The 13,539-nt window shown below is 36.2% G+C and overlaps 1 protein-coding gene across 1 annotated transcript in view; it reads right to left on the bottom strand.

Annotated features, from left to right (window-relative positions):
* Positions 1 to 13,539, bottom strand: part of Sym (symplekin scaffold protein) — a 662,620-nt gene that overhangs the window by 7,827 nt on the left and 641,254 nt on the right. Inside the window, exon 31 of the mRNA XM_090376545.1 lies at positions 11,935 to 12,006. Coding sequence (XP_090232671.1) covers positions 11,935 to 12,006 — 72 coding nt within the window. The remainder of the gene's footprint in view (positions 1 to 11,934; positions 12,007 to 13,539) is intronic.

Genomic DNA, 13,539 nt, shown 5'->3' with positions numbered 1-13,539 from the left:
GCATCACTACTGTTCAAACTAAGGAAAGTCATACAGGAAAAATGCTGTGGAAAACTTTCCAGAGGTGTGTTGCTTATTCACAGCAACACATCAGTGCACAGGTCACAGGATGTTGCTGTGTGAGACTGACTTTACAGAAATTACCCATCCACCTTAAATGCCTGATCTGTCCCCTACTGCCTATTTCGACACCTCAAGTAAAACATATGTAGACATCACTTTGCTGATGATAACGAACTGAAGTATTTTAAGTATTTTCTCATTGCCAACAAAATGGAATAAGTGTATTGAAGTTCACGGGAATTAAATAAACTGAAAAATAAGAAGATATTTTTGCCTCTATCTCATTTACTTCACAGGTAGGTAGATAATTTTTTGAACACCCCCTTGTACCAACATATATGATAAATAATGAAACAGTGACAGAAAAAAAAAAAAGCTAATGAAATCTTACATCAGTGTGAACAGCAAAATTCATTTACTAGTGACACTGAATATAAAACACACCAAAAATAAAAATTTTATTTACTGTAAAAAGGGCTTTACAGTAAATTAAAATAATATAAAGCTCTTAAAGGCAAGTTGTTTTTTTAAACCAGGCAATTTGGAAGGATCACTGTTAAATGACAAAAAAATCTTACTCAAACTAAACTCACAAATTTTTGCACTATAATATTTCAATATTATAAATAAAGTTATTTTATTTTGTACTGAGACCATATAAAATATCTGAATTAAAGTTAGCAAAATTTGGGATACAGCAACCTGTCTGAAGAACCCCACTTCTGTGAAGTGCTGTTGGGAGTCCACAAAAAATTTGAAATTTGTGCTACCGCAACACTGATGAGAACATAATCAGAGAAAACTCATGCCTATTTACAGAAGTATTAATTCATTTTGGTCAGTCAATCAAGCCAGCTATAGATACGCAATGAAACGTAGGTTTAAAATTTTTGAAACATCACGTAGCATTTCTGAAGGGACGGGGGATGGAGATTTACAGCATATCTTTGTGACAAAAACTTTAACAAAGAGACTATAGATCCTCATGTGTTTTAACAATAAAGTTATTCTCTAGGCTACACATCATATCCTTTGTTGATAAAGGCTTCAGAGGCAGCTTTCAAACAGTTCCCTGTACCATAAATTAACTTAAACTATAGTAAAACCTCATAAATCTGGCATCCTCGGGAACATCGCACATGATGTTCCCGATGATGAGATTTTTGAAGGCCTAAGTATTCAGGAATAATTCTATTTTTTTTTAGTGATTGTCCAATGTTTCTAATATGAGATGTAAATAATGCAATATGATTTAAGCAATTGACTCACCTTGAAAATTAAATATTGAATATAAATAAATGTATTAAGTATTTATTTATATTAAATACTTAATACATTTAAATGAATGTCTCACAAAATAATTTTATATCTTGCAAACACATAGTAACAATGGAAATGGTCTGGAAAATATGTAAATCAGAAAGAATGTGGTGTTTGGAAATTATTAATAGAATATAATGCATTTATCCAGCACCTGTATTGATTTTTTATTGTTTGGCCATCCTATTTTCCCTCTGAATTTGTACAGCCATAAGAGATTTTTAAAACTGTAAGAGATTTTTTTTTGCTGATGCTGTATACATTTGCTTTCTTGCATCATATGCCACAACATTTCAGTTAAATGTTGAATCTTTAATTTAGAAATAAAAAAAACTCTTTTACCTTAGAAGGCATTGTTAATTAGTATACTAAGTGTTAATTAGTATCTGATTGAAGAATGGCAGAGTCACTTTTGTGACTGGTGGGGTGAATATGTTAAAAAGGCAGAGTTGAATGAACCAGAGTTAATCAAATGGTGGTACTGCACCTTATAAGTTTCTAAAAGCGTGGCTGTGATCAGTGCCATATATTAATGAAATCCTGACATCAACGTTTGAATGGCAATGGTCAATTGGATGGTGGAGGAGACATTGAAAGTAAATATCTGGCATACCTACTATAGCGACTTGCAGGGTGAAGAGTGAAGTACTGAAACTACTTCCCCCTTCAAGTCGCTATAGTTCTTCAGTAAACAGTGTAGTAAACAGCAAACTGTTGAAATAACAGAACATTCGAGCAAATAGGCACATTGAGATTGGATGTTTATATACAGCACAGGTGTCTTGCAGTGCCAAAAAAAGAAAACGGCAAATCATATGATTATCTGTTTATGTTTGCCATTTTGAAAGTGATTTCAGTACCCCTCACTACGGTTCCTAAAGTTAATAAACTCTATACAGAGAAGAAAAGAAGAACAACATTAAAGCTTAGTAACAGAGTTGATATAATAAAGAAAATAGAATGGCACCAAAGTAGGAGTGTATTAATAGCCAAACATAACATTGGATTGTCAAACATTCAAAGCACAAACTTTTAAAATTTACTGCATGTTCAGAACCTAACAATAAGATAGATGATAGAAAAAGTTTACACAATCCAAAATTAGAAAACTTAGATAAAGTGCTGCATGAGTGGTTTTTATTAAAACGAACGGAAGATATGGCTATATCAGGGTCAATGATTATTGCCAAAGAAAGATTTAAAGAAAAAAATGGGCATTGATACAATTGTTTTTACCGATTACTAAATTTAAGATAAGGACAGAATTATAAAATTAGACATTGTGGGAGAAAAGCATTCAACTGTCACAGAGGCAGTAAAGAATACATTGTGACATTTGAGATGCTTGTTAATGACAATAATCTTACATATAACGAAATATAAAATGCTGGGGAAACTGGTCTCTACTGGAAATGGTTGCCACAAAAAACAATGGCAGGTTGTAAAGCAAAATAGAGTGACAGTTCTTATGTGTGCAAATGCATCGGGCCAACACAGAATTAAGCCTTTAGTAATTGGTAAATACAAGCCACGAGCCTTGAATGGAATTATGCATTTGCCGGTGATTTATAAAGCCCAAAAAAAAATAATAAAAAAATCTTGGATAAGAAAATTTTTCAAGATTGGTTTAAGCTCATGAATTTGTTCCTGCAGTTCGAAAGAATTTACATGATACTAGAAAAGGGTCCAAATTCTAAATGTGTCTTACTTGTTAAAAATTATACAACTGTCTTACTTGCACAAAGTTACACTCCCATACCATAGCCAGTTAGCAATACAACTCCATAAAGTCTTAACAGGCACAAACCATCACGTTACTCTTTTCCTCATACAATAAACTAGGAACCTTGTTCAGCAAGTATAAACAGATGTATAAATACAATATCCACAACATAAACAATATAATATATCTTATTAAATGCCAACCAAGCTGTAATGCTTGTTACACTATCACTACATTCAAATCATCCATGAGAATGAACACAAGAGCATATTATCATTATTATAATTAGCCATATGGTGTAAGGAAGCCTGAGGCTTTTTGCTGCACCAGCCAAAAAAAAAAAAAAAAAAAAAAAAAAAATCTGAGTTACCCTAGAAGATAGAGAGAGAGACGAGATGAGAGAGAGAGAGAGAGAAGAGACGAGAGAGAGAGAGAGAGCAGAGAGATGGGGGAAGAGAGATGCGGAGGAAAGGGAGAATGGGGGGGGGGGGGAGAAATAGAAGGGAATCAGCAAGAAAGAGAAAAATGATGAAACCCTGGATGTGCCAAGCCCATACTCACCAGATGTGAGCCCCTGGGGATGAATTTATGAGTCTGGTACTGAACTCAGTCAACATTCATAATCTTTTAATCACAATCCATTAACAGACCTCCCCAATCACCTTAGTCAACTTAAATTCTAATTCAAAAAAATATTCCAGTATGAAGCCCTCACTATAGAATGGTTCTGACAAAATACATCGTGAAATCCTAAAACACTAAATTACCAGCAAACCTTTTAACCAATGTGGTGCACTGGTGAAACCAAACTGATGCAGTGTGGGAATTAAATAAATAACTACCTTCTGCTCGTATCACATAATCACCTCACGATGATAACATCAAAAGTCTTACATTAAGGCTCTTGGTTATTGACACTCCGTCCTTTTTATGCAGTTTCTTTTATAGATGACAACCGGGGCGAAAAGCAGTGCACTCCTTCCTCAGGAGTATACTGTTTTTGCACACAGTGTTGTCTCAGGTAAAAGACCCAATAGCAAAGGACCTGAGTAGTGGAGTAGTGTACAGGATAAAATGCCCGGATTGTGGGGAATGTTATGTGGGCGAGACAAAACGACGGCTCAAGGATCGTCTGGGGGAGCATGCAAATGCTATAAAAACCGCTGATTACAATAAGTCTGCTGTGGCCGAACATTTTTGGGAGAAGCAGCATCAAATTTCCCCAGAGGATGCGGTTATCGTGGATCGAGCGCATGGGTTCTGGAACTGTAAATGGCTCGAGAGCCTACGAATCTGTTCATCCGACCACAATATTATGAATAGGGACAGAGGTATGCGTATGCATCCTCTGTTTGAAACTATCATCCTAAGTATGGATGAACGGTTCTGCTTAACACGTTCCCGAGCTATTTCCGCTTCCAGTTCAGACCATGCGCCGACTGCACCACGTGTATAGGTACCGTGAGCCTGTTATATATGGACGTGCTGCAGGAAGTTTTGTTACTGCTGAGGAAGGAAGCCGATGCTTCCAAAAGCTCCAGAGACTTTTATTGTTTTTATCACTTTTAATCCGGTTTATTTTAGTGTATTTTATCTTAAGGATTTTATCACAGTTTTAATGTTTTTGTAAATAGTTATTTTATTTTATTTTAATATGTAAATATTTTAGTTACAGTAAATACTTATTCTTATGGTTGGTGTGTGAGCTGATTTAATGCTAAAAAACTAGATGAAAGTTTGTTCCAACAATCACCTGCTGGCAGAAGACAAATTTCACAACATCTATCTAGCAACCATCCTTCCTCAATTTGAATTTAATTCTCCACATGTCTTTAGTCTGAGGAAGTGGAAGCAGTCCATCAGTGAACTTACTCAATCCATTCAGGAATTAAACACTTCAATCAGATCCCCTGGCAGATGTCTAGTTTCCACAGGCTGCAATTTGGATGAGCTTTTCTTGGTAAGAGCATCTTGTTGCTCTTCTCTGTACCCACTCCAGATCTGAATCCTGCAAATGAGGCTTCCAAGCAAGTATGCAGTACTTAATATGTAGCCTAACCACTGCCTTATACAATGGGATAATCACCTCTTTATCTCTACTACCTAAATTCCTGTATATCATTGAAAAATCCATTGTACATACCGGCTGCAGTGCTCATAGAACATCATACCTGACTGCAAAATAAACCCAACATATTTTCATTCTCCACTACCCTGAGTGTGGTACCACACAGCCCGCATCACAGACTAAAGGTTAAAAAAAAAAAAGGTTAAACCAAGTAAAATGTTAAACTTGAAATGTCACTTCTTGGTCCATCTGCCTAATTTATGTAGATCTTGTTGAAATAGCATACCCTGCTTACTCATTAACCCTCTGTTAGTGCAGCAGGGTGTTTAATTCCATTTTATTAATTTGTATGGTATCTAATAAATGGCACTAGTTTAGAATCTGAGTGCAAAAGTACCTTCTGAATACTTTTCTAAGAGTATATAATGTCCAGCTTTCCTTCCCCATCTCTTACATCATGCAGTATGACTGATGACTTTTGAGGTTCTGATGAACATCATGGCGAGATCCAATCTTCCATACATTTCGAGGGTACAACTCTAAAACGGTGTTCACAGGCTGACCGCTAGTTAGTACACCAGACCAGACCAAACCTATTGTCGACTCTTTAGGAGGCTTCCGGATCAGCTAGTATGTAATCTTGCTACCTCTACTCTGCCAGATAGTGACTGTAGGGAGTCCGAGTAATGTGTGGGGGGGGGCATTGTCAAGGCCACGTTATGTCAAGGATCTGGGTATATTCTTACCATGTGTACACCATATCCAAAAATTTAATTATTTCATACAGCATGTCCTCCCCCCACACTTTTTCTTACTATTGAATACACCACGAATTGTCAAACTAATAGAGTAAGCTTATCTGCGAAAAGATCTAAACCTCCCAAACACTTCCTAGTTCATTTCACAAATATATGTGGTCTCAATTCTAATCTCAATGATGTCCATTTCCACTTGCAGTCTGCTAAACCCCATTTACTTTTTCTGACAGAATCTAATCTCAGTTATCGGTTGATTCAACTACTGCTCATCTCAGTTGCCCAAATTATTCGCTGTATGATTCCTTTCGCCTCAAAGGTGGTGTATATGTCCGTACCGGCGCCTCTGTAGCCAGATGGGAAGGAGCAGCAGTGTATATAGTACACGCTTCTTGATTTGACCGGGGTTCGAGCCGGTCACCACCAAATATGGAGGATGCAGAAAGGTCAGGGAATGACCACCGCATATCCTGGAGCAATATGGCCTTAGTTGCTAATGCTCCTAAAACCAAATAACAAACAAACAATATGTCCGTACCGATATTCTCTATCAGAGACTTGGTAATTTGGAATCTCATCTTTTCGATCTTCTCTGGCTTAAAATCACTCTAACTCATTCTGTCAGATTCATCTGTTGTCTCTACCGTTGTCCAAACTCCACTAATCACTTGGAGCCCTTTGACTTCCTCTTTTTGCAACTTGACTTTCTCCAGTCCAACTTTCCTAACAGTGAGGTAATTTTCCTTGGTGATTTTAATGATCACAACTCCAGCTGCCTTCTGTTTTCTAGTCACACCAACCCAGCTGGTCAAGATGCTCAGGCTTTTGCAATTACTAATGACCTTGCACAGATTATTCATTTACCTACAAGAATACTGGACAATCCTAACCATACAGTCAAAATGCTTGATCTTTTTTTCACAAACAACCCTTCTAAGTACACGGCCAAAGTGAGTGGTCCTTTATGCACCTCAGATCACAACTTGGTGATTGTCTCTTCTCCAATGGAGCCTTTATCTCATGGCTATTCCCAACCTTGTGTTGTTTGGCATTACAACAATGCAAAATGGGATGACCTGAGAGATTTTTCTTATTTTCCTTGGTCGAATTACTGTTTCAAAACTTCTGATGTCAATATTTGCTCAGATCGTATCAGTGAAATTATTCTTGTAGGAATGGAATCCTTTATTCTACACTCCACTTTAAAATCTCGTCCTATATCTAAACCTTGGTTTTCCAATAAATGTGCTAAGGCCATTCAAGAGAAGAATGTTGCATATTGTAATTGGCTTGTTTCCAATTCTTCAGTTTCATTTTCTGCCTACACCAAAGCTTGCAACAATTGTAAAGCAGTTATTAATCAGTCCAAACTAGATTTTGAACAGGCTAAGAGTAGAAACTTGCTTCTTGCCCTAATGGTAGCTGAGCATTCTGGTCTCAAGCCAAAGCTATTGGCTGCAACTTTTTTCAGGGTAATCCTGTTCCCATCTCTGTCAAAACCAGATGGTTCTGTTGTCACTTCAGCTAAGAATAAAGGTGACTTGCTAGCATCCCATTTTTCTTCCAACCCATGTATTAATCACCTTGTTAAAAACACCTCCCACCATTCCCAACATGCGCCATTCAATGCCTCCTGTCGTCTTCCATCAAAACAATGTCAGAAGGATTTGGACGAATCTTGATGCTAAGAAAGCTCCAAGTCCTGATGGTATTTATCCACTTGTTCTCAAATCCTGTGCTCCTGAACTTACTCTCTATTCTTTGCCGCCTTTTTTCACTTTCTTATTCCAAAGGTGTTTTTCCTTCTGCTTGAAAATTTTCTCATATCTAGCCAGTTCCTAAAAATGGCGAAAAATCCCTCCCATCCAATTACTTCTACTCTTTCTAAAGTAATGGAGAAATCAATTAACAGCAAACTCTTAAACTACCTAGAAACCTTCCGTGTGATCACCGATTGCTAGTATGGATTCCGTCAGTGTCGATCCACTGGGGTTATTCTGGCTTATGTTACCCATTTATGGACAAATTCAATGGAAAAGTTCGGTGAAACACTAGCAGTTGCTCTTGACATCTCAAAGGCTTTTGATTGTGTTTGGCATAAAGGTCTTCTAAACAAGCTTCCATCTTATGGTTTGCCAACTGTTTTTTGTAATTGGCTATCCAGTTTTCTCTCTGATCACTCAATGAGGGTGATTGTAGATGGCCCCCTGTCTTCTAACTTCTCCACTAATGCTGGTGTCCCCCAAGGTTCAGTTCTTTACCCCACTCTTTTCCTCTTGTATATTAATGACCTTCTTCAATTGACTGGAAATCCTATCCATAGTTTTGTCGATGATAGCACATTGCATTCCAATTTCCATTTTGGGGAACCTTGCCCTGCTCAATCAGCTTCAACTTCTCGAATATCTGCTACCAATTCTGTAAATGCTGATCTGCAGTGGGGCAAAGACAACTTAGTTGATTTCAACTCTTCTAAAACTCAGTCTTGTCTTATATCTCGCAAAAAAGTATTCTTTTGCTCCTATGCTTATCTTTGGTGACACTCCGATTTCTAGGCAAATTGATATATCTCTTTTGGGGATTACCCTGACTTCTAACCTCTCTTGGCACAAGCACATTACAAATATTGCTTCCTCTGCATCTAAAAAACTTGGTTTTCTCTTTCGCTCTCGGTGTTACTTCTCTTCCAAACTGCTGCTCACTCTGTATAAATTGCAAATCCGCCCTATCATGGAATATTGTTCCCACATCTGGGGAGGCACCCCCAAAAACCTCTCTCAGGCTTCTAGATTCCATTCAGAAGAGAGCATTTAGGTTAATTAATGACTCATCTCCAACAGTCTCTCCACTCGCTGTCTCATAGACATACTGTTTCTGCTGCATGCCTTCTCTACAGATACTTCCATGGGCACTGTTGTTCTGAATTCTATAATTAAGAAGAACAGTGCCTATGGCAATAATTCAGAAGGGCTTCTATAATTCCCGCTCTCTCTTTCCAAACAGTCCAAACACGTGCTGCCAGAATCCATTTATTGTCCAACTTCAAACTCACAGAACCAACTTTTCATCTTCCTCGTTTATTCATTCAACTGCCGTTTTCTGGAACAAGCTTCCTTCACATGTATTTCCTGAAAATTACAGGAAAATTACTCTTTCGCTCTCGGTGTTACTTTTCTTTCAAACAGCTGTTCGCTCTGTACAAATTGCAAATCCGCCCTACCATGGAATATTGTTCCCACATCTGAGGCAGTGCCCCCAAAACCTCTCTCAGGCTTCTAGATTCCATTCAGAAGAGAGCATTTAGGTTAATTAATGACTCCTCTCTAACAGAGTCTTTCCACTTGCTGTCTCGTAGATGTACTGTTTCTGCTGCATGCCTTTTCTACAGATACTTCCATGGGCCCTGTTCTTCTGAATTGGCTTCTATAATTCCCGCTCTTTCTTTCAAAACAGTCCGAACATGTGCACCACCAGCCAATATCCATTTACTGTCTAACGTCAAACTCACAGAACCAACTTTTCATCTTCCTCGTTTATTATGTATAGTAATACATAATAAACGAGGAAGTAATATACTTCCTCGTAATAACATAATAACAAAACATAATGAATTACCTATAGTACTCATATACTAAGTATTATAGGTTCTATTACCTCTCATGTTTGGGTTTTTTATAAAAAAAAAAACAAAAAAATTCTATATTAGCTAGAGGCGAATTATCATGATAATATAAATCTCTGGAGTGCCATGCAACCTGGTGCACTGCATTTAGCATGTAATTTTCATGTATAAGTAAGTTTTCAAGGTCATTTAGGAATAGAATTTATCAGAATTTTATGCAGGTTTATGTTCAACTGTCAATGATCCAAGCAGAATCAACAACAGTTGATCCATCGATATCAAGTAGACCAGTGTGATTTCCCCCCTTCCTTCTATTGTTTATATAAGTAAAGAAGTGTTTACTGTTTTTCTTTGCATCCTTTTCCAAAGATTTCTTATAATCTTCCTTAGCTGACCTTGTGATCTCATTACAGACTAATTTATATCTACCATAGGCTTTTGTGTTGCCCGATAATTTATATGCATCCCATGCAATTTTCTTCTCTGCCATGAGTCTCATTAGTTCCTCTGACATCCATTTAGGTCTAAGCCTTGAACAGTATTTCTTAGTTAGTATGAAAAGCCTAGTAGCTTCTATGATTATTTCTTATGCTTCCCATTTAGAATTTGCTGATAGCAATATCACCATTTGGTCCTACTATATAGAATTTAAAAACTGTCTGAGACCACTATAGTCACCTGTAAGAAAGCTTGTTTGTTTGTTTGTTTTGTTTATTTGGTTTTTAGGAGCATTAGCAACTAAGGCCATATTGCTCCGGGATATGCGGTGGTCATTCCCTGACCTTTCCGCACCCTCCGTATTTGGTGGTGACGGGCTCAAACCCCGGTCTAATCAAGAAGCGTGTGCTACGCACTGTTGCTCCTTCCCACCTGGTTACGGAAGCGCCCTGTAAGAAAGCAAACCCATTCCCTTTACCATTGATGGTAGTGACATTCTTAAGTAAATCCCATGTCAATACTGTGAATTTTTATAATTCTGTTAATTAATTTTTTAATTAAATTTAATTAATAAAAATTATTTTTTTAGTAATTCTGTTGTAAAAAATGCTAAAAACAAAAAAAAAAAAAATAAACATTAACTATTAATTACATTTTCAAGTTCATAAAAACCATGTAAACTCAAGCTGATCAATGCACACATATACTGTGCCTTGCCAACTGCATAAACAAATATGTCACTTCCAAAACTACTCAAAGACTTGTACTTTATAATATAGTCAATCTTCAACTTGCGACATTTTCCAATTAAGTACTGTGCTCTAGAGTTAAGGTACCATTCCATGCTTACAGAACTCAGCTGACTGGCCAGCCCAATATATAAAATGGTTACTTGTCTTGACTATTATTTTCGATCGACCTCTGAATTCCTGACTTCATGTGATGAAGTCATGACACCGAAATGGCTGTAGGCCATTTCCATCTGTATCAGGATGATACCTTTGAATGAAGTATTTAATGTGAAGCTTGTATCAACCATTGTTAAATTTATAAAATATCACAGAAAGTATCTTCTCTCAAAAGTAAGAGTAAGATATAAAACTTAAATCCACAAAATATCAGAGGAAATACCTTTTATGAAAATAAAATATATGCAGTCAGGGTAATTAATCCCCAATAAAAATATGTAATCTAGTCTAGAATCTGAGCGTCATTGAAGGTAAGTACAGAGCAGTAAATTTTTTTTTTTTTTGCAAGAAAATACGACTGAGTTTTAGAATTAAATAAGACAAGACTGAGTTTTAGAATTAAATAAGACAAGACTGAGTTTTAGAATTAAATAAGACAAGACTGAGTTTTAGAATTAAATAAGACAAGACTGAGTTTTAGAATTAAATAAGACAACACTGAGAGCCGACCGGGCTAGCCGAGTGGGTAAAGTACCTGCCCGGCAACCCAAAGGTCGCGGGTTTGATTCCCGCCTCGGGCTTGGATCAAAGTACTGCAAAAAACCTTGGGAGGTGCAATATGGCCACAGAAGCCGATGCGCCAACAACTACCAAATCAAACAAAAAAAAAAAAAAAAAAAACAAGACTGAGTTTTAGAATTAAAGAATTGATAAACGATAGTTGGTTTTCTGTGATTTCTTGACATTTATTTTTCTACTACTTGAAATGTACATCATTCAATTAATCGAAATTTGTAAATGCAATTTAAAGAAGCTGCACTAAGTTCCAAAACTAAATTCTATCAGTTCAATGTATGTCAGCAAACACTGCAGATAAAAAGTCGGCAAACACGTTTTTTGCAAAAAAGCAAAAAATATCTTTGTGTAATTGACAGTTTGTTATAAGATTCAATATGAGGACAAGTGAAATTAGATTTTTCTTGAATTTTCAATTCTCAATGGTTCAAATTTTTTTTTTTTTTTTTTTTATATACTACCTGATCACTAATTGCAGGCTTTAGGTCTTCACCAACTAACACATCAATGACTGCTTGAGGAATGTGTGCTTTCTGAAAAAGATGCCAGAAAATACTTAATACCATCCAACTTTATTTATATCAAAAGATAATATCACATTGCAATAAAATGAAATAATGGAAAGGTATAAATAAAATAATATATATCACAGCTGACCATTTAATTTGCAGACTGGGACTACCATGTGTTTATTTCATCAAGGTTTCTATCTGCTAAAATGGTACACAAAATCAAATCTTATGTATACCCTCTGCCACTAAAAAATAAATGAAAAATTTAAATTAGAATCAAAGAGATAGGAATAACACGACTCACTAGTTTTATACTTTAGCTACTTCTTCCAAGTATTTCACTAATAACATTAAATCTGCGTAAGTTCTCTAACTCCAAAAGCCAGAAAAGAGAAAACACCTCAATCATTAAATTTTTTTAACTAGTTTTAAGGGCTGAAAAACCTCAAACAACTCCTACTTTCCAACCTCTGCATACTTTCAAGTAGATATCTTTCCTGAAATGAGGCCACCAGAACCTCCACATATTTTTCAAGATGCAGTTTTGACCACTGATCTGTACAGTGAAATAACTGCTGTTTTATACCAAATGACAATACTGCTGTACTCATATATCATTGATAGCAGCCTATCACTTTTGCACTTTCCTTGTTTTATTACACGACTGAGAAAACTACATATCTGATAGTATTACATGAAAGTAATTTTCAACAGTACTGAGGTGTCAACCTCAGTTGAAAATTTAATTTAGGATTACTATAACTGAGAAGCTGAACTTTACATTTACCAGTGTTAGTGCATAACTGCCATTTTTACACTATTTCAAACCTAAATAATTATCGAGGTCTTACTGGAACCCCAATATATTTGGGTGGTCAAGTGCAAGGATGCAGTGAATTCAAGTTTGCATGACTGCTAAATATAGTTAATGATTGTATTTACTAATGAAATTATTAATTATGAACTTGTGATCTAGTGGTGGTGGTGGTGCCAACGTATAAACAAAACATTTTTTCTTTTAATTTTTTAAAATCCCTGCCCAGCTTGATATTACAGCAGATTTTCACATCAAAATTGTAATACGATCAGTAATACATTAATAAAAATTAGAAACAACAAGGGTCCTAGAAACATGATAGAATCCATTAATAACACTTTTGAGCCTTGACCATTTAAAACCCATGTTTTGTTTACCAGTTAACCATCCATTTATCCAATGTCGCAACATACACTCAAATGCCACACATCTCCAAATAATGCTTAAGATGCTCATGTAGGATATGTCAAAAGCCTCTCTAAAATCTAAGTATAAGGACCACTCCAAAACTAACGCTCACAAATATTTTACTTGGATACCACTGCAGGTATTCTAATTTAAACTGAAATGAATATCTTCCTATTGGACAGACAGTTTAAATAAAACATTCTGATAGCAAACCTGATTCATCAGATATGTGTGGTGCTTTGGATGAATTGGCAATGCAAACAAAGCTATGAAGGTTTTGATGAATAGCACATCAGTAGGCAGCATCAAAAGCCTTTTCAACATCTAAA

Source organism: Mastigoproctus giganteus, chromosome 6 (assembly GCF_048544385.1).
Source record: "Mastigoproctus giganteus isolate SK-2022 chromosome 6, ASM4854438v1, whole genome shotgun sequence".
In the NCBI taxonomy this organism is placed as follows: Eukaryota; Metazoa; Arthropoda; class Arachnida; order Uropygi; family Thelyphonidae; genus Mastigoproctus; species Mastigoproctus giganteus.
This window is presented reverse-complemented; position numbering and strand designations above follow the sequence as displayed.